This window comes from Lynx rufus, unplaced genomic scaffold (assembly GCF_022079265.1).
Source record: "Lynx rufus isolate CCGP_SWC_20201006 ecotype Redwood Valley unplaced genomic scaffold, mLynRuf1.p SCAF_17, whole genome shotgun sequence".
In the NCBI taxonomy this organism is placed as follows: Eukaryota; Metazoa; Chordata; class Mammalia; order Carnivora; family Felidae; genus Lynx; species Lynx rufus.
The window spans coordinates 38,118,170-38,140,260 of NW_025814831.1; the positions used below are offsets into that span (position 1 = coordinate 38,118,170).

General features: G+C 39.6%; 1 protein-coding gene across 1 annotated transcript in view; it reads right to left on the reverse strand.

Moving 5' to 3' along the window:
• Positions 1-22,091, reverse strand: part of SYNE2 (spectrin repeat containing nuclear envelope protein 2) — a 286,324-nt gene that overhangs the window by 218,133 nt on the left and 46,100 nt on the right. The window contains exons 10-18 of the mRNA XM_047079535.1: positions 19,407-19,544; positions 11,199-11,363; positions 10,472-10,584; positions 9,321-9,483; positions 7,890-7,968; positions 6,979-7,166; positions 5,082-5,246; positions 3,594-3,743; positions 1,315-1,485 (exon numbers count right to left, since the gene is read on the reverse strand). Of these exons, the coding sequence (XP_046935491.1) occupies positions 1,315-1,485; positions 3,594-3,743; positions 5,082-5,246; positions 6,979-7,166; positions 7,890-7,968; positions 9,321-9,483; positions 10,472-10,584; positions 11,199-11,363; positions 19,407-19,544 (1,332 nt within the window). The remainder of the gene's footprint in view (positions 1-1,314; positions 1,486-3,593; positions 3,744-5,081; positions 5,247-6,978; positions 7,167-7,889; positions 7,969-9,320; positions 9,484-10,471; positions 10,585-11,198; positions 11,364-19,406; positions 19,545-22,091) is intronic.

The following is a 22,091-nucleotide window of genomic DNA, read 5'->3' on the forward strand; positions in this document are numbered from 1 at the left end:
GAGCAGTGGAATCATGGTGCTTTTACTCTTTATGCTTTTGTACATTATTTAAATGTTCTACAGTTAGCACATTCATTTATATTTTCATCTTTTTCTCTTCTAATTATAAAAGTAACAATATCTGGTTACTTGGTTTACATGTATGAGACATCAGGAAATGTGCCAAGACTGGGGCCTAATGCACGATCAAGATAAGAGTTAGTTATGTGTATATCCTTACACACAGTTTTCTATGGATATAAATCCATTTACTACAAAAAAGCAATTGTTTTAAAAAAAGGCTAAAAAAAATCACATCACTGGTACTGTTCACCAATTTGCTTTTCTTACTTCACCATATATCTTGCTCTAATAAAGATCTACTTAATTTCTTGTTAATATAAGTATATCCTTATATAAGCATATTTGTATTTTCATTGTTTATAAGAGGGATCATTGTCATCGTTTTGAAATATTTTTAAAATATTGAATTTCTCCTTCCTACTCATTTCTTTCATCAAACGAATTCCAGATACAACAAATAAGTAAATATAAAAATAAAACAAAAGTAAAAAGTGCTGGCAGATGGCACAGGTACGTTTACACAATATTTTCAAAACGATAAAAAACGCGATTCGTATAAACCATGAAAACACAAAATGCTACCTATACACCTTTCAGAAATCTGGATTTCAAAGAATTACGTGAATATCCCTTCATTCCAGGAACTTTCCATCTTGTTGTAATTTATGACATGCTCCATAAGTTTTATAGCTGAGCTGGAACTCAGTAAAAACCTCAGTCGTAACTCCTTCCCCAGGAGAACTGAATGATATTAAGACACACAATTCCCTCAGTGCTTTTCAATGAGTCAACTGCCCGAGAATAAAGACAGAAAGGTTTTAACAACATCCGTCACCCTCCCTGCATCAAGGAAGGAAGGGTAGGTGGCTTCATCAACGGGTGAGCTTTCAAAGCATAAATTGTATAATCTCTTATACTCTCGCTGAACTGACCTACCTATCTGACACATCCTGACTCATCTCCTCATTGCTCTCTGAAACCAGAGAATATTTTAATCTCCGTTAGGTGGCTGGGAAAATCAGTTCAGGAATTGAGACTTGTAAGGTATCATTAGTGGTCTCCTAATCTATCCTCTGTCCTCAGGCAAAATCTCAGCAAATGATCTAGGAATGACAGTGCATGCAATTTTTACAACGCTCAGCAAAGAAAGTTCAAACAGCAGTCTTATTACTATTTACCTTAAAACCTTGTATTTGTCTTAGTACATAAGTCCACAACCACGAAAGCTTCTTAATACTTTTGCACTCCTACCTGCAAAGATTCTTCCACTGAGGCGTCTACCCCCTCATGACATCTCAGAAGCTCCAGAAGAGATTCAGTTTCTGCCTCCCAGATTTCCACTTGTTCAATGAGTTTTTCAACATCTTCAGCCACTTTGAGTTGCCCTGTGAATTCATTTTCTTTTTCATGTCCTTCCCCAGCCTACAACATTCAAAATTACCGCTAAGAAAATGGCAACATCACTTATAAAATACTTTTTAAGTGTATTTATTTTGAGAGAGACAGAGAGCACAAATGGGTGAGGGGCCGAGAGAGAGGGAGAGAGAGGATCCCAAGCAGGTTCAGCAGTCAGTGCAGAGCCTCGATATGGGGCTCGAACTCACGAAACTGTGAGATCGTGACTTGAGCTGAAACCAAGAGTCAGACACTCAACTGACGTGAGCCACCCAGGCACCCCTAAAATAATTTTCAATTAGAAAAAGTTGTATCTCTTTTCTTCCTGAAGACTGCTAATGCAACATACTTTAGTAACTTAAAACCTACTTTTTGGATAATGATAATCACACTCTATGATTGCATTTATCACTTTAAAAAGTAAAAAATTTGTTCATGTTTTCTTTTTTTTCTTTATTTCTTTTTTTTTTTTTTTTTTTTTTTTTTGAGAGAGAGAGCAAGCACGAGCAGGGGAAAGGTGCAGAGGAGGGAGAAAGAGAGAGAAAGAGAGAGAGAGAATCTTAAGCAGGCTCCATGCTCAGCACAGAGCCCAATGGGGGGTTGATCCCACCACCTGGGATCATGACCTGAGCCCAAATTGAGAGTTGGATGCTTAAATGACTGAGCCACCCAGATGCCCTTCACATTATGTTTTCTTAATGAGGGTATCATTCCTATCATTTAGTTATTATCATCTTCATTTTATAGATAAGAAGATTAAAGCTTAGAAAATTAGGGTAGTAACTCCATAGATACATTTCTAAAACTCACGTACAATTTTAGTAAATACAACTATGAGTGACAGTAGTCATGAAACATCACCAAGAAGAGACTCAGAATCCAATTTCAACAAAATTAAGCCTTTTCCCATTGATAACCTCTCAATATCCTATAGGTTATGCTATAGCTCTGCATGACAGGTGCATCCTTAAAGCTGTTGTTAATCAGATATCTTAAATGTACTAGAGAAATATAGTGTTCCACGTCCTTCTCCTCTATAAACGTATTGCACAACTTCAGATCTTTCAAGACTTTGATCAGGTCTCCTTATGGTGCCAAACACTAGCACTCCATCCCAGCAACTGGCCAAAGTCAGTCCAAACTTAATTTAAGTGAAATTGGATATGTTATTATTCGGAAGGAGGCACATTTCCAAAATCACTGGTATTATCTTACATGTGTATAAACTCTTTGTTCCTTTTCCATAGTCTTCCCTATAATCTAAAATCGTCCTCTAGGGGCGCCTGGGTGGCGCAGTCGGTTAAGCATCCGACTTCAGCCAGGTCACGACCTCGCGGTCCGTGAGTTCGAGCCCTGCGTCAGGCTCTGGGCTGATGGCTCAGAGCCTGGAGCCTGTTTCCGATTCTGTGTCTCCCTCTCTCTCTGCCCCTCCCCCGTTCATGCTCTGTCTCTCTCTGTCCCAAAAATAAATAAAAAAACGTTGAAAAAAATAAAAATAAAATCGTCCTCTAAACTAAACAACAAAGCAAGAAATAAAGATTATATTGTCCCCTACTGTACAGAAAGGAAGTAAGACATGGGCCAGGGGCTAGACCAAAGCTAGACAATCCCTGAGCAAGAGTCAGAAGTCATCTGAAGAAAATATCAACTCAGTGTCCACAGCTCAGAAGTCATGACGGCTTCTGCACATCTGCGGAATTCCTGAGTGAGGGAGAGACACAGACTTGAATGCTGAAGCCTCCTTCATGAGGGATCCTAGTGGAACATTCTAGTGGAAAATGACCACATTTTAAGTGTTATCCGGGGTGCCTGGGTGGCTCAGTCGGTTAAGCGTCCGACTTCAGCTCAGGTCATGATCTTGCGGTCCGTGAGTTTGAGCCCCACGTCAGGCTCTGTGCTGACAGCTCGGAGCGTGGAGCCTGTTTCAGATTCGGTGTCTCCCTCTCTCTCTGACCCTCCCCCATTCATGCTCTATCTCTCCCGGTCTCAAAAATAAATAAACGTTAAAAAAAATTTTTTTAAGTGTTATCCAATAATCACATTTACCACTGTTTCAACAATATAGGTTTAACAAAAGAAAAATAGCCACGGTATAGCTATATACAAGTGAAATACATAAAGTATGACTATTTTACCTTTACATGCTGATTATGACTTTCAGGAAGTTCTATTGACATATCCATTGAAAAATCAACAGTTGGTTTTTCTTCTTCACGTAGCTGAGTATTTTCATAATTGTCAAAAATGGGCTGATCCTGTTTTTTTCTAAGTGGCAGTTTCATTTCCTATAAAAATTGTCATAAAATTTACAGTCCATTTTAAAAAATTACTTATTGACTTCCTTTGAGAGATAGAGAGTGAGGGGAGGGGGGAAGGGGCAGAAAGAGAGGGAGAGAATTCCAAGCAGGCTCCTCACTGTCAGCACAAGGCATTATGCGGGCCTTGAGCTCACGAGCCGTGAGATCGTGACCTGAGCCAAAATCAAGAGTCAGTTGCTCAACCAACTGAGCCACCCAGATACCCTGAAGCCCATATTTTTATGTGAAGATACATTATCACTAACAATAACTGGACATAATATATTCAACATATTTTGGGGATTTATCACATAATAACAATGTTATAAAGTAGGAGCATTTCCCCAAAAAACAAAAAACCCCCCTCCATCTAAAATTATTAAAAATAAGAAATAGAATAATTTAAGTTCAAAAATTATTTATTAAAGGTCTGCTTTTATAAGGCGCCATGCTAAATAAAAAGCCATATAAAGTTCCGTGTATGTTCTTAAGGAGGTTGAAATATGTCTGCAAAAATGCTTATGTTGTTCTATAATGGTAAATGAATTTCAGCTACAAAACTGTATTATTACATGTCCACACAAATTCTTGTCCATAAGGGATGACTGACTTAGTCAGTTAAGCGTCCGACTCTTGATTTCAGCTTGGGTCATGATTCTCATGATTCGTGAGTTGGAGCTCCGTGTGGGGCTCTGCACTGACAGTGTGAAGCCTGCTTGGGATTCTCTCTCCTTCTCTCTCTGCCCCTCCCCTGCTTGCTTTCTATTTCTCTCTCTTTCTCTCTCAAAATAAACATTTAAAAAAAAAAAACAAAAAACTTGGACATAAATGTTCACAGCAACACTATTCATAATAGTCAAAAGGGTGGAAAGAAGCCAATGTGCATAAAGTGATCAATCAATAAATGAAATGCTGGGTATCCATACAATAGACTATCATTTGCCATAAGAAGTAAATGAAGTACTGACACGTTACAACACAGACGAACCTTGAAAACATTATGCTAAGTTTAAAAGGCGAGAAACAAAAGACCAGATACTATTTGATTCCATCTGTGTGAAATATCCGGAACAGGCAAATCTACAGAGACATAAAGTAGATCAGTGGCCACTGGGGAGGCTGGGAGAGAGTAGAGAGTGACTGCTAATGGAGTCAGAGTTTCTTTAGGAGATGACAAAAATGTTCTAGAATTTATGATGGTGGTGGCTGCACGACTCTGAATATACTAAATATACTAAGTTATACACTTTCAATGAGTGAATTGTATGGTATGGGAATTAGATCTCAATGAAGCGGTTACCAAAAAACAAAAACAAAAACACTTACAAGTTGAGTTTTTGTAATAAATTTTCTCCATCTTTTATTCAGCCTTCTCAGTTCTTTAGAAATAGATGATCCAACTTCATCATTACTGACTTGAATTAGGAAATTTCCCACTTCATTTAAAGTAGTATGTTCTACACTCCACTGGGATATTGTCTCAAAGGGAATCTACACAACATAGAAGCAACACTTTTTAATGACACAACACTTGTCTTTCTGTTATGCGTAATAGATCTTTACCAAGTGATTCTAAGCAAAAGTGAGTATGAGGTTCTTGCAGACACTCTGACCCTCCCCTCAGAGGATTCCCCATCCCTGCTGGACTAGCTCTTCATCCCTAATCACTAACTGCCAGGCACCAGCTGTCATTGCTCTTGGTCCTGAACTTTAAGGAAGCAGCTGATGTTCCGCCTTTCTAAGTGGCTAATGAGCTTAGAGCAAAGGCTCTCAAATATTTATCGGTTCATGGTGCCCTTAATGTTTCGGTAATTTTTTTCACAAATTCCCTATGCCAGGAGATTCATCTAACGGTTCTCATTTTCAAGTAGTCGGGTCCAAACCACTTGGTAGTTATTTGCTGTATGGTGTCCAACAGGCTGATGTTGCTGTGTCCCTCAAAATTTAAATTATCTTTAAAGTCCTCTGGAAGCTCAGGGCACCTCAGCACAGAGTTTGGGAAGTGCAAGGCTTATAGTGTTTTTTTTTTCTCATTTATGTGAATCTTAATAAAATATCTTTAATGGATGAAGCCAGCGAGTATTATGATAAGCAAAATAACTCAGAGGAAGACAAATACCGTATGATTTCACTCATATGTGGAATGTAAGAAACAGAACAGACGAGCAAAGGGGGGAAAAAAGGAAAGAGAGAGGCAAACAAGAAACAGACTATTAACCAGAGAACAAACTGATGATTACCAGAGGGGAGGTGGGTGGGGGATGGGTAAAATAGATGATGGGGATTCAGAAGTGCCCTTGTGATGAGCACTGGATGTTGCATGAAAAGTGTTGAATCACTTTATTGTACATCTGACACTACTACTATACTGTAGGTTAACTACTAGAATTAAAATCAGAATTTAAAAAAAGGTCTTTAAACACAGAAGAATCGTTGAAAGCCAAAGATTTGAATTTTTAGTATCACTATAGGTGGGTGACAGGGAGAATGACTCACCAACCCCTCAAATATTCTTTACTCACTCCTACACTTATCACAAATTTTACTTTCATATAAACAGCCCATTTTCAGCTGAGGAACTTTAGTGTCTATTTGGAAAATGTTTCATCTGAGACTTTTCATCAAAATTATTTTCAAGCAGATAACCATTTGCAACAGAGGAAAAGAAATGAAAGAAAGAAAAACTATCCCAGAGAATAATCATAAAACAGATTATGACATGACTAGCAAGTGAAAACACTGATGAATTACGTTGAAATTTCTTCCACACCTCTCCACATAAGTCTAAGGTATTCTGCATTTCCTTCCTCTGGAAATACAGGAAGATTTTAGAGCTGAAAGGTATTCACCCAAATGGAAAAATAAAACTTTTTAAACTATCAAGTTATTTTAAATGTGTCTATAAGCTATTGAATATTCCAAGTCTTTTCTTTTCCTTCCAAAGAACTTAAGCAATATATCGTTCAAAAGCTACTGTGTGTGTGTGTGTGTGTGTGTGTGTGTGTGTGTGTGTGTGTGTAAAACCTACAATGAGGAGAAAACTTCCTTTTGGCAATTGTATTAGAAAGAAACTAAACTCTTTCCAATACTTTGAAGAATATTTCCAAGAGTCATGTTCACTCTTCCCCGGCCTCTCATTTTTGGATTGAAAACGAGGATCTCCAAACGAAACGAAAAAAAAAAAGAAAAGAAAATTGAGGAGGTAACATTAGACTGAAAATACCTCTTTAATCTGTTCCTTCTTTGTCTCCTCAAAACAAGCCTTTAGTAAGCGAAGTTTTTCCAGATAAGTAGCCCAACATGTCAAAACTTTCTGAAGAGTGGACTTGACATTATATATATTTTTTCTATACATACAAATATCATATTCCACTGCCATATATTGTTTGCTAATATCCTGATATTCTCCATCTATAATGTTAACAAAACAAGAAAGTAATCTTAGAAAACAGTTTTTTATTAATAAAATAATACCAAGAAAAATATTTGCATATTAATTGTCAATGGTCAAGTAAATATGTACTGTGATAATATTAAAAGTTGGGGCGCCTGGGTGGCGCAGTCGGTTAAGCGTCCGACTTCAGCCAGGTCACGATCTCGCGGTCCGGGAGTTCGAGCCCCGCGTCGGGCTCTGGGCTGATGGCTCAGAGCCTGGAGCCTGTTTCCGATTCTGTGTCTCCCTCTCTCTCTGACCCTCCCCCGTTCATGCTCTGTCTCTCTCTGTCCCAAAATAAATAAAAAATAAATAAATAAATAAATAAATAAATAAATAAATAAATAAAAGTGAACGCAAGAATTTTCCAAAGAAAACACATGTTAAACCAATTCCTAAAACGTTAAGGTATAAAGAAAGTGAAACAGATAAAATGCTATTTTTTTTAATGTTTGTTTACTTTTGAGACAGAAAGAGAGAGGACAAGCAGAGGAGGGGCAGAGAGAGAGAGGGAGACACAGAAGCCAAAGCGGGCTCCAGGCTCTGAGCCATCAGCACAGAGCCCGACACAGAGCTCAAACCCACGACCTGCAAGATCATAACCTGAGCCGAAGTCAGACGCACAACCGACTGAGCCACCCAGGCGCCCACGTGCTATTTTTAAGTGGTCATTTCACCAAAAAGTAACTGTATAGCTTTACCTAAATTCTTATGTATTTCTTCACACTTTTGCAGGGAAGTTTCAAGTTGAGCTAGGAACTCTTTTTCTTCAATAAATTTCTGGGGGGGAAAAGGAAAAATTATATTGACAGCTTTTTACCATTAAAAATGTGTCAAGAAATCCAGAGAGAAAGATAAATATTGATGAAGCACTCGGGCCCCAAAATTTCCTTAAGGCTTTACTACTATATATTTGGGTAGAAAAGAAGAGTAGTTCATGAAGAAAGTCGGTTAAGATCTAGGAAACAGAAGTATGAACACTATGTAGGTATGAGACCTAACAAAGTTCATCATTGCTGTGATATGGTTCCACAACGGTTTTTCTCCTGTGGGAAAAGGTAAGTTACATATACCATTTTCAAAAGCTCCTACTTCACATATTTATTAATATTGCGTAATTTATCCCAGTTTCTTTTATTTCACAACTTTTATTAATATTGAATAATTTTTATTAGATATATGAGAGTATGTTGTAAATAGATAACATCCATCCCACAAAAACATCTGAGTAACTACCATTAGTCAAATTATGATGTGTCCTAAGCAAGCAAATTCTGCTGTTGAAAAATACAGTTAATTAAAAGCTCATATTTACTGTATACTTATTAAATTCCAATGGTATGATTACTTAAATGGAAAAATGAAAAATACAAAGTAGGAAATACATTCAAAACCTAGTCTAATTGAGAATGATGTCTCCTATTCAGGAACGTACGGTGTTTAAATCATAAATTATTAAATAAATCTGTCTTGATTGTGTTGTTCAATTTTTGCACTGAAATTTACAATCTTGGATTTTTCTTTTTTGCCACTGATTCCAAAAAAAGGGAAACAGAAAGAATGATATTAATTCCTAACTGCAGAAATGACATTTCTAGGATGCTTTTAATTTACAAAAGAATATATTTATATTTAAATCATTTGCAACATTTTTTCCCATTAATTTCAAGAGCCAACCCCCTTCTCCAAAAATAAGCCCCAAGACAAAATGTACTGTCTTTCCCACTCTTACAACTCGAAAGGCTAAGATTAAAATGTTCTAAAAAAAAATTAATTTTTGAATGAAACCATGAATCTGAGTGGGAAAAATTCTTAAACAAGACATCCAGTAAGTCAATGCTGAAATTTTTAATAACCTGAAACTTTTTGTAACTATTATGTTAATTAGCCTGGTTAACAGAGTCTTCCCTGTTGTGGTAAATAATGTGGTTTTCTCTTTCTTACTCCTCCCAATGTCTGTTATTTGGCTACCTAAAATTCTGTTCTCTAGGTAATTTTAAGCTAATGAAAACTACCAAGAAAACTCATCTCAAAACCTGGAAAGGTAAAGGGAAACTGTCTTAAGGAAAAATGCAAACTTAGCACCCAGACATGGAGAACGGTTGTCAAAGACACAAAATAAAACAGCTTACATGCCAATCTTCCAGCAACAATTCCACAGATTCTTTGTTCCCATATTTGACGTTCCAAACATCCAATTTTGATTTTACTTCATCTAGCAGACCAAGAACTGTGCACTTATAGTAATGAAATTCTAGAAGTGGAATGAATTTTTCTCCCGAAATGTTGTTGATTCTGGAAAATATTTCAGGTTTTAGAATTTAACTTCATATTACTGCCCAAATGCGAGATAATCTGTTTGGCATTTCTAAAAATATTGGGCCTTTGGCTTTTTATTTTAAACACATGGAACTCAGATGTATCCTCAAATTTTTTTTTTTTCTTTTAAAGTAAGATGTACTACCCCCAACGTGGGGCTTGAACTCACAATCCTGAGATCAGGAGTCACATTGCTCTACCAACTGAACCAGTCAGGTGCCCCCCAATTTTTCTTTTAAACAGAGTAAAACAAATATTGTGGCTAAGAATAAAACAACTATTTCTGAGAGGAAAACATCTAATAGAACATTATCTGAAGAAACTATTCCCCTGTAGAAAAAAAATCCTATACTAAATGTTAATCTCCAAAATATTTTACTAAGTTTGTAACCTTTTGTATAACCGAATGCAACTATAATTTCAACATTTACATATTAAAACGGCTTTCATTATTATTTCAAATAATAAAACCCTCTTATTATCATTGTAATAAGTTGTGCATGAATAATGAGAAAAGAGAGGATGAGGTGGACAACCATCAGTTAAATAATCTCTATATTTATAGTATTTTAGAGTTTACGAAGTGCTTTCAGATACCTCCTCCTGTCTCACCCAGGATCCTTGTGAGACACGAACAGGGTGGCTATCATTATTCTGTATTTACAAATGAGGATACATGCTCCAAAAGACAGTAACTTGGCCAAAACTCAGATACGGAGCTCGGTTTCTGACTCCATTTCTAGAACTTACCCTACCACCATATCCTACCATCCAATGAAAAAGGACGTATGTTAGTATGATGTAATGTTACTATTACAAAAAATGTGAAGGTACTGTGAATCAAGATTTAAAGAATCCTTGTCAGAAATTATCTAAAAATCTATACTTTTCTGGTCCCTGTAGCATCCCGTTAGTGCTCAAACACGAGTGGCATCGGCAGTGGTGAAATGGTAGTGTTACAAACCGTGCTTTCATTTCCTCCAATTTCTTAGGTGATACCAGTGGCAAATTTTTTTCATCTCTATTTTCAAATGCCAGAAGAGTATGCGAATGACAATCAAATTTATCCATCAGATTCTGAAAAGAAATTTAGCATGACATCAACCAGACTTTTTGCCAAACACTGTAACTGGGGGTTCGTTAATCTCATTTGCTCTGCGTATGAGCTGCGTCTTTTGTCCAAAAACTCATAAAGCCCTTACTTTTTTTTCACTAAAGCTTCGCCAATGCGTAATTTCATCATAAATGCTTTACACTGGAACGTTTTACAGAGAGACAGACTGTAGTTTCTTTGGTAAAAGCATTACCCAAACCTTTTGTTTTGGGATTTATTTGTAATTCCTTTGTGAGTTCGCATGCCATAAATGTCGTCTATCAAATTCCTTCATACCATTTTGATGAAAACCCACTCTCACATTTTACGCCAGTCTCTTTCCTCCTTTTTGGTCAGGCTTTACAGTTGCTTTAGAACTGACTGGACTCTATTCTTATTGTTTCCACCTTGAACTAGCACAATGCCCATAAGGAAGTGAAAGTATCGTCTGGCTCCCCAAAATCCCCAAGGGAATCATTCCAAACCACCCTCAAAGAGGCACCGTATTTCCTTCCCTTCTCTCTAGGACAACGGCTTCCTCAAGAAGAAGTCCCTAACAAAGCACAGATTTTCCCATGTTTCTTTGTTATTTTCCAACCTTGATTAAAGTCATTTTCTCTTGTATTAGAGCCACGGCTTCACAATAATCCTGGGAAGCTGGCAAATCTTCATCGATAAGCTCCTCTACCTCCTGGAGCCAGGCTTCGATTTGATGCAGCGGTGAGGGCAAGGCATCATTCAGCTCCCTTTTCCACACATTAATCTGAAAAAACAAACATGAGCGCTTCACTAAACATTCTTCTGAAGTTTATTTCTTTGCACGCAGTTTGTTTAATACTTCAAAGTTTCTCTGATCCATTAGTCAGGGAAGTCTTTCTCAAATGGGCAAACTTCTCAGTTCTGTACATTTGCTTACCTGCTGATAGAGAAGATCATTTGTTTAAGAGCAATAGAAGGGGGCACACGAGGGGTGTCTGGGTGGCTCAGCTGGTTAAGCATCTGATTCTTGATTTCCTCTCAGGTCATGATCTCACAGTTCATGGGTCTGAGCCCCGTATCGGGCTGTGTGCTGACAGCCTGCTTGGGGTTCTCTCTCTCTCTCTCTCTCTCTCTCTCTGACCCCCCCCCAAAATATGTAAATACACTTAAAAAATAGATATAAAAGGGAACACAAGGATAAGAATGAATATTTTGATAAATCCATAATCAGTTATGAGAGGGAAATTAGAACTATTTAAAGCACCCCTCAGGGCGCCTGGGTGGCTTAGTTGGTTAAATACCTGATTCTTTTTTTTTTTTTTAATTTTTAAAATATTTATTTACTTATTCAGAGACAGAGCGTGAGTGGGACTGGGGCAGAGAGAGAGAGGGAGATACAGAATCCAAAGCAGGTTCCAGGCTCTGAGCTGTCAGCACAGAGTCTGATGTGGGGCTCGAACCCACCAACCGTGAGATCGTGACCTGAGCCGAAGTTAGATGCCCAACCAACTGAGCCACCCAGGTGCCCGAGCATCCGATTCTTGACTTCGGCTCGGGTCATGATCTCATGGTTCGTGAGTTTGAGCCTCACACAGGGAGAGCTCTGCACTGACAGCACATAGACTGCTTGGGATTCTCTCTCTCCTTTCTGCCCCTCACCCGCTCTCTCTGTCTCGGTCTATCTGCCTGTCTCTCAAAATGAGTAAACGTTTAAAAAAAGCACCCCTTTAAGCAAGGGTAGACTGTTATATAGAAGGACCATCATCTGAAATGTATGGCCTTGTGTTCTCTGACTTTACAACGACACCTCACGCTCAGATTTATAGATTATTTTTCTCACTAGTACTAATCATATATTCACATTACATATCTCTACCGTACCTCCTGAATATCTGTCCCTCACCGAAGCCCCCCACAATCCAGGAAACCTCTTCCTTCCTCAGCCCTCCCTGCATGCACACAAATGCTAACTGCCTCTTTCCCCAAACACCACTGCACTCCCAAGGTGTTCACACTCCCTGTCCCTTCTACCTGGATGCTTTCCCCATTAAGCACCATCAGAACTCACCTACTCCCACATTCATTCATTCATTCAGCAAACACTTATAACCTATTGTGCTAAGAGCTGAGCATAGAGATACACAAGGCTTCTGGAATGGAGAGGGGACATGTAGTGGTTGTACCACAAAGTACTGTGCAATGAACACTGAGACCCCAATGAGATGTACACACATGTGAACACTGGAGCATTTTAAATATGTGTGCTCAAAAATTTAAGTAAGAAACAGAATAACACATAACACCGATTTACGCAACTTAATAATACACAAGCACATGAATACGTTATGTATTTGGCAAGAACATATGAAACGAAAAGGCCTAAGGAGACGGGGAAATGAAGGAGGGCATGGGTATAGAAAGAAATAAACACAAATTAAACAAGTAAATAAAAGTAAGAGTAGGGCCTTGCCTAGACCCATATGCCACGAAGGGAAGAGTGAGTTTAACACCACTCTCTACATCTGACGGTCAACCAGATAAAAACAAATAAACAAACAAGCAAACAAAAACCCACAGGTCTTGCCTGAACCATCTAGTGGGAAGCAAAGTACATGGTTACAGTGAAATGTAGTCAGCAATATAACAGAGCCAGGCAGAGGGGCCCAGGGAAGATCCTGGAAGAACACTGATTCCACACCAATGCCCAGACTTCTTTTTGTTAATTTTTAATTTTTAATTTATTTTTTTGTTTCAAGTTTTTATTTAAATTCCAGTTTGTTAACAGTGTAACATTAGTCTCAAGTGTAGAATTTAGTGATTCATCACTTACATACAAAACACAGTGCTCACCACAACAAGTGCCCTCCTTAATCCCCATCACCCATTTAACCCATCCCCTGCCCACTTGCCCTCCAGTTACCCTCAGTCTGTTCTCTCTAGGTAAGGGTCTGTTTCCTGGTTTGCCTCTCTCTCTCTTTCTCTCTCTTTCACCTATGTTCATCTTTTTTATTTTTTAAATTCCTGAGGCAAGGGAAACACATGCAAAAATAAACTACTGGGATTTCATCAAGATAAAAAGCTTTGGCACAGCAAAGGAAACAATCAACAGAACTGAATGGCAGCCTTCAGAATGAGAGAAGATATTTGCAAATGGCATATTTGATAAAGTGTTAGTATCCAATATCTATAAAGAACTTATAAAACTGAACATGCAAAAAACAAATAATCCGGTTTAAAAAATGGGCAGAAGACCTGAATAGACACTTTTCCAAAGAAGACATCCAGATGGCTAACAGGCACATGAAAAACAAGCTCAACATCACTCATCGTCAGGGAAATACAAATCAAAACTGCAATGAGATATCACCTCACGCCAGTCAGAACGGCTAACATTAATAACTCAGGCCACACTAGATGTCGGCAAGGATGCGGAGAAAGGCGAACCCTCTTTACATTGTTGGTGGGAATGCAAACTGGTGCAGCCACTCTGGAAAACAGTATGGAAGTTCCTCAATAAGTTACAACTAGAACTACCCTATGATCCAGCAACTGCACTACTCAGTATTTACCCAAAGGATACAAAAATACTGATTTGAAAGGACATATGCACCCCAATGTTTACAGCAGCACTCTCAACAATAGCCAAAGTGTGGAGAGAGCCCAAATGTCCATCAACGGATGAGTGGATGAAGAAAATGAGAGGTGTGTGTGTGTACACACACACACACACACACACACACACACACACACACAACACGGAACATTAGCCATAGAAAAGAATGAAATCTTGCCATTTGCAACGATGTGGATGGAACTAGAGAATAACGAGCTAAGCCAAGTAAGTCGGACAAAGACAAATACCATACGATTTCACTCATATTTGGAATTTAAGAAACAAAACACATGAGCACAGATGCCAAGAATTCTTAAGCAAGATAAAAATCCAGCTCCTAAGCCACGTCCTTTCCTGAGGACCCCATTTAAGAATGTGGTTTTTGATCTGAACTCACATGACTCTATTGTGGATTTTTTGGCATTCTTACTCTAAAGACCACCCCCCCCCCATGAAGATCATGCACAAATTAAAATGTGTTTCAGTCAAATGGCTTCCTCTATTGAAAATAGGAGTTTTAAATCTGTGTTTCTCTTTCCCTTATAGTTCTACTAAATGAACTGCCACTGCTCTTTAACTTAAATTGATTTTAAATAGAGGAAAGAATAAGCAAAATTACATTTTTTTTAAAAGAAAAGGGTTATTTGATTCATCATTAATTGATTAAAAAATATTTACTGGGTGCCACCATGTGTAAGATAAATATCAAAAAGAAACATTCAAGCAAATGCCCAAGTGTAAAGATTTTTTTTTAAGTTTATTTACTTATTTTGAGAGACAGAGAGAGAAAGAAGAGAGAGAGAGAATCCCAAGCTGACAACACAGAGCCTAACACGGGGCTTGATTCCACAAACCATGAGATCGTGACCTGATCCCAGATCAAGAGTTGGACACTTAACCAACTCAGTCACCCAGGCTCCCTGGAAGATGTTACGTGAGTAAAAAGCTAGGCTTTAAGGCAGTCAAGTGGAACTATTCATAAGCTAGAAGCATTAAACATTATAGTTTTCACATTATTTTTTTTTTTTTGGTTTTTTTTAGGTCTATTGAGGCCTAATTGAAACACAGTAAGATATTTAAAGTGCACATCATGGTGATATGATACACCTACACATTGTGGAAGGATTCCTAGTACCTAATTAACACACCCTCACTTCATGTATTTACCTCTTTTTTTCTTTTCTTGGTGAGAACATTTCAATTCAACTCTCTTAACAAACTTAATGATACAATACAGTGTTATGAAGTGTAGCCACTGTGTTTTACATTAGATCCTCAGACCTTACTCAACTGACAGCTGGAAGTTCGCACCCTTTTACCAACTTCAATCCCTCCTTTCCTCCATCCTGACCACCGCTTTTATCCTCTCTGTTTCTGTGAGTTTGACTTTTTTTTTTAAAGCTTCCAGACATAAGGAATACTATATAGTACTTTGTTTTGCTTTAGGTGCTTCAACTTTATCTTCTCAAACGACGTAGGACAAAAGATAGCTCCGTAATCTTAAACCATTAAGCATATGCCATTAAGCCTCCAGTTGGAAAATCATGAAAAAAACTGTTTTCATCATTATGAATTTTTAATACGCGCTTTCAGTATATCCAAATAATTTGTACATTTGCCAAAATAAAATAAAATAAGCCAGAAAGTTGATGAGTGAGTTAAAGAGAGCCTAAGAACAGTATCTTTAATCCAACTGATATTCTTTTCGCAACTGAAAGAAAGCTGAGTATGTTTTGAATGAAAAGGAACGTGTGCTTTCTGCCTGAGGGCTGTACTCTTGTTTAGGTAACGGTCAGAAGGGGAAAGATAGAAGGCGATAATTACCTTTTACTACTCTTCTTTTTCACTTACCATAGAAAACTGGCTCCATACTTTTCTTTTTTAGTTTTGGAACTTATTTTTGAATTTAGTTGAAAATTTATATCTGATCTGAGCTGATCTTGTCAGGTCAAAATAACATAATGTTGGAGCGCCAGGGTGGCTCAGTCAGTTCAGTGATCGACTTCGGCTCAGGTCATGATCTCGTGATTTGTGGGTTTGAGCCCCGTGTCGGGCTCTGTGCTGACAGCTCAGAGCCTGGAGCCTGCTTCAGATTCTGTGTGTGTCTCTCTCTGTCCCTCCCCTGCTCATGTTCTGTCTCTCTTTCTCTCTCAAAAAAATAAACATTAAAAAAAATTTTTTTAATTAAAAAAAAAAACCATAATATTGCTATTTTGCATAGCTGGCTTAAAATGAAACCATTTACTGTGATGCCTTGAGGTAACTGTGTGCTCAAACAACTGAACCAGAAATTGTCTAGATGGTATTGACTTTTCTGTACCTGAAGGCTGTAAAATTAATATGTCTCATTTGCCACACCAAGACAAGGAGCTGTATTATAACGGAAGAATGGATTTTCAAGCTACTATCAATTTGTGGCACTGAACTCTTGCGAAATAGTGGGTTTTTTTTTTTTTTTAATGGTTTTTCTCATTATGTTGGGTACTTTTTCCCAATCACGTTCAATAAAATTAGGCCAGGTGTTTGTGGCCTGGAACACTGTGAACTCTACAGACAAGATCTTCTTCCTCTCGTGTTCTGTTGAGGCCGTGTAACCGGGAGCTCCTGTCCTTCTCAAGGGTCAGTTTCAAAGTCGCGATGAGAACACGAGCAGGGGACACAGTGAGCTGGGCCACTTGATGGGAAGGTTTCCGGAGCTGCGCTAGTTGTCCCAAATTAGGTACTTGGAGATGGTGGCTCTTTTAAGCTACTGGACCTGACTATTTACCACCCTTCATAAAGGATGTGAAAAACGTATTCTGAAAACAGGCTGGCGCTGTTGACAGCCGAGAGAGCAGGGGCCAACAGGGATCAACAAACTTTTCCAGGGCCAGAGAGAATTTTTGACTGGCAGACCATAAAAATCTCTGTTGCAACCCTGTAAATCCACCAGAAACCACTTAATTATCCACTTAAAATGCGTGAAGGGTATGGTATGTAAATTACACCTCAATAAATACGTTTAAAAAAAGAATGAAGGCAAAATAAAGACATTTAGAAATCAAAGAAAACTAAGAGAATTTACCACTCACAGACCTGCATTGTAAGTTTAAAAAAGTGTTTTAGGCTGAGGCAAATAAATTCGGATGGAAACTCAAATCTCTCCAGGAAAGAATGAAGAACATTGGAAATGGTAAATATCTAGATAATTATAAAAGACATTTTTTTCTGTTAATTTCTTTAAAATGTATGATTGTTTTTAGCAAAAATTGGTAACATGGTCTTGGGGACTTTAAAACATTTGTTTGTGGCATAAATATATTTATATGTAAAGCAACTATAGCACAAAGAATGACAAATAAATGAATCAATTTAACTGCAAGATTTCTACATAAGAAGTTGTATGATAACTTAGAAGTTGTGTAAGTAGACTGCAAAAAAAGTTGTTTTAAGTTTATATATTTATTTTGAGAGAGAGAGACAGTTCGAATGAGCAGGGGAGGGGCAGAGAGAGAGAGAGAGAGAGAGAGACAGTTTGAATGAGCAGGGGAGGGGCAGAGGCAGAGAGAGAGAGAGAGAGAGAGTTTGAATGAGCAGGGGAGGGGCAGAGAGAGAGAGAGAGACAGTTCGAATGAGCAGGGGAGGGGCAGAGAGAGAGAGAGACAGTTTGAATGAGCAGGGGAGGGGCAGAGAGAGAGAGAGAGACAGTTTGAATGAGCAGGGGAGGGGCAGAGAGAGAGAGAGAGAGAGAGAGAGAGAGAGAGAGAGAGAGAATCCCAAGCAGGGTCTGTACTGTCAGCGCAGAGCCCGACACAGGGCTTAAACCCATAAACCGTGAGATCACGACCTCAGCCGAAATCAAGAGTTGGTCACTTAACTGACTGAGCCACCCAGGAGCCCCAGACTATAAAAAAATGTCAATGTATATTGTAGGCTCACTAAAAACCTGATAGAAAGCAATAGAGCCTATTGGGGCACCTGGGTGGCTCAGTCACGTGAGCATAGAACTTTGGTTCAAGTCATGATCTGGCAGTTCATGAGTTCAAGCCCCACATCAGGCTCGCTGCTATCAGTGCAGAGCCCGCTTTGAATCTTCTGTCCCCCTCTCTCTGCCCCTCCCCCACATGCTCTCTCTCTACAACAAATAAACATTTAAAAATTAATCAGTTAAATGTTTAAAAAAAGGTCAATAGATAAAATGAAATTCTAAAAATATCAACATAATACAGGGCGCCTGGGTGGCTCAGTCAGTTGAGCATCTGACTTCAGCTCAGGTCATGATCTCGCAGTTTGTGGGTTCGAGCCCCACATCAGGCTCTGGGCTGACGGTTCAGAGCCTGGAGCTGCTTCAGATTCTGGGTCTCCCTCTCTGCCTCTCCCCTGCTCGCGCTCTCTCTCACTCAAAAACAAACATTAAAAAAAACTTTTTTTTAAAAAAATTTTTTTTTAACGTTTATTTTTGAGACAGAGAGAGACAGAACATGAACGGGGGAGGGGCACAGAGAGAGGGAGACACAGAATCGGAAGCAGGCTCCAGGCTCTGAGCCATCAGCCCAGAGCCCGACGCAGGGCTCGAACTCACGGACTGTGAGATCGTGACTTGAGCTGAAGTCGGACGCTCAACCGACTGAGCCACCCAGGCGTCCCAAAAAAACTCTTTTTTAAAGACATAGATAATCTGACACGATCAACCACCTTATCTTAACTGATATCTATAGAATGCTGTGTCAAATAACTACAGGATACATGTTCATTTTAAGTGCAAATGGTATTACACCAACATGCTCTATGTCTCGGGTCATAACACAAATCTTAATAAACCGAAAAAAATTGAAATCATACAGATATATTCAGACACACATACACATGCATCTTCACACATTCTCTCTAGGCTCATCCCTAACCCCCTCCGAGAATCTACTGATAGCTACACAGGACACTGGTCCACGGAAAAGATGAGGCTGGTCAGTCAGAACATGGAGAATCTACTCTGGCAAGGCAATCATTGATAGCAAATATAAAAACTTTGGACAAGCAGCTTTTCCAAGCAGAATGCTCTAAATTCCTATTTAAAGATCAATCACTACCCACGCGAGACCCTGGAGAAAATAAAAGAATACTCTCCCAAGTTTCTGATGAAGCGTCTACTCTTTTACAGCATTCCTCACGGAAGTCTAATCATCCAACAAACAAAGCTGCCCCACGAAAATGTTCTAATCAACATAACACGGTAACCTGGTAGTTGAGGCCATCCCAGACTTCTCTCAACTGTAACTGATCTTCATTCAGCTCATCCAAGTTCCTTTCTATTGGCAGGATGTCCAAAAAGGGCTCTTTTCCTTCATTGAAGGACTCCAAAAAGGACAGCAGGCTCTACCATCAGAAGAATATTTTAAAGACAGAAATTTTAAATCAGTTAATGTAAGGTAATCCGCTATTTTAAGGTCTATCGCTGCAGGTTATGTTTAAATTTTTACTTAAAGGGAGGTACGATTCCCTGGATTCAGGGTCCTCTACACTGATCTGGTACCTTTCTTCAGTGCACCCTGATCACTTGAGTGCCCTCATGGTAACACAGGTCACAGCTTGTGTCTCGTCAGCACTGTTGGGTTTCTAAGGGAATGGAGCGGCAAGGTCACCCAGCTCTAGAGGACAGATCACGACGCCACACGGAAAGTGGGAGTTTCTCTGTCCTCCCTGGATATGTGTTCACAACAAAATAAGCATGAGTGGAAGTGAAAACTATCCAGCAGCGGTCATCACGGACAAACGTGTCTATGATTAACTGTGCTCGCGCCGTTGCTTCCCAAGTTGTTTTTTACAGACTTGAGAAAATATTTTGTCCCTCGAAAATTTAATAAATTAAGCTTTTCTTGGCTCGTATTAGTGTGAAGTTCGTGTTTAAGAGTCACCAATTCCATGGGGCGCCTGGGTGGCGCAGTCGGTTAAGCGTCCGACTTCAGCCAGGTCACGATCTCGCGGTCCGTGAGTTCGAGCCCCGCGTCGGGCTCTGGGCTGATGGCTCAGAGCCTGGAGCCTGTTTCCAATTCTGTGTCTCCCTCTCTCTCTGCCCCTCCCCCGTTCATGCTCTCTCTCTGTCCCAAAAATAAATAAAAAACGTTGGAAAAAAAAAAAATTTAAGAGTCACCAATTCCATAAATATTGTTTCAGCCCTTATTCATAAAAATTGGCAGATTTTATCTTATTTTATTTTATTTCATTTCATTTCGGCAGAAGATTTAGGAGCTGGGGTGCCCAGCTGGCTCAGTCGATAGAGCAGGTGACTCTTGATCTCGGGGTCGTGCGTTCAAGCCCCATGGTGGACGCAGAGCTTACCTTAAAAAGTAAATAAATAAATAGAATTTGGGGAAAGATTAAGTTTTATGAGCAAACCAAGGGATAATTACTGTAATTCTTTCTCACCCCTAATAACTCCCTAAGGCCTTTTATTCAAGAAAGCGGAATCTGTGGTGCCTTACTAAATCAAAGAGGTAGGTGAGAGTAAAGCACTTCCGGGGACGCTGGGCCTCTTGTCAATAAAAAAACATATCAGGCCAAAGATGGAAGCAGCACAAAAACCTGTACGGTCCAGATGGAAGGAAGACGAGAATGTCCCATCTCTTTCTTCCCTGATGCCTCTAAACCAAAAAGGATGCTGTTGCCAGTAAGCCACACAATCCGCTGCATGTTGGCATCAGACAGGCTGGATTCATCCAACTCGCCCGCTCAGCCTGCAGGTGCTAAGTGCGGAGCAAGCACGTGACCGTACCCCTGCTCTATTCCCAGTGGAAATCCGATGGGGAGCAGAGCTGCAGGGACCGTGGGTTCTAAGGAACAGGGCTGAAAAATCCTCATCTCGGCTCCTGTTAGGCTCCTTCAAGATGATACAGGTTCTCCTGGTCACCCAGGAGGAACCCCACGAAGTAGAGAGCTGGGTCTTCGAGGCTAGACTTCACGAGAACCCGCCTCTCCCTGGCAGTAGCTGTGTAACCTCAGGTGTCGTGGAATGACACCACCACGTTCAGCAAGATGCTGTGATGCGTAAAATGCTCGTCAGCAAGGTGCCTGGTACACTGCAGATATTCAAATGTGGTGACAGTCATAGTTGTTCTTCCTCAAAGGGCGCCTCAGTTGAGGCCCTACACTTGGGGGTTACAACTTGGGGTTGGCTTCATTTTTTACTTCCTGATCTTTTTTTTTTCATTCCATATAACCTAGTTCTGCTCTAGACTGGGGACTGGAAAACTTTTACTGTAAGAGGCAAGAGAGGAAATGCCTAGGCTTGAGGGCCATACGGTCTCTATTGCCACTATTTGACTCTGGCGTTGCAGTGCAAAGGCAGCCACAGACCATACCTTCATGGGCATGGCTGTGTTCCAGTAGTACCTGATTTACCAAATTGGTGGGGCCCACAGACCAGTTTGCCACGCCCTGCTATAAAATCTCACTATTCAAGGTACCTTAAGGACCAAGTATTAGCAACACCTGGAAGCTTGCTGGAAATGCAGAATCTCAGGCCCCTCCCCAGGTCTACTGAATTAGAATCTGCATCTTAGGGGCACCTGGGTGGCTCAGTCAGTTAAGCAACTTCTTCTCGGTTCAGGTCACGATCTCACGATTCGTGAGATTGAGCCCCGAGTTGGGCTCTGTGCTAACAGCGCACAGACTGCTTGGGATTCTCTCCCTCTATCTCTCTGCCCCTCCCCTGCTCATGCTCTCCCTCTCTCTCTCTCTAAGTAAATAAATAAAAAAAAAAAATCCGCATTTTAACAAGATTCCCCAGGGAGTTCACGTGCACATTAAAACTTGAGAAGCACTGTCCTAGAACATGATGCTAAAACTTGAAGTTAATTTAGCATTTATGTAATTAACTCTGCAAGACTTTTTTTTCCCAAAAACATCCTACTCTTCCCTAAGAGT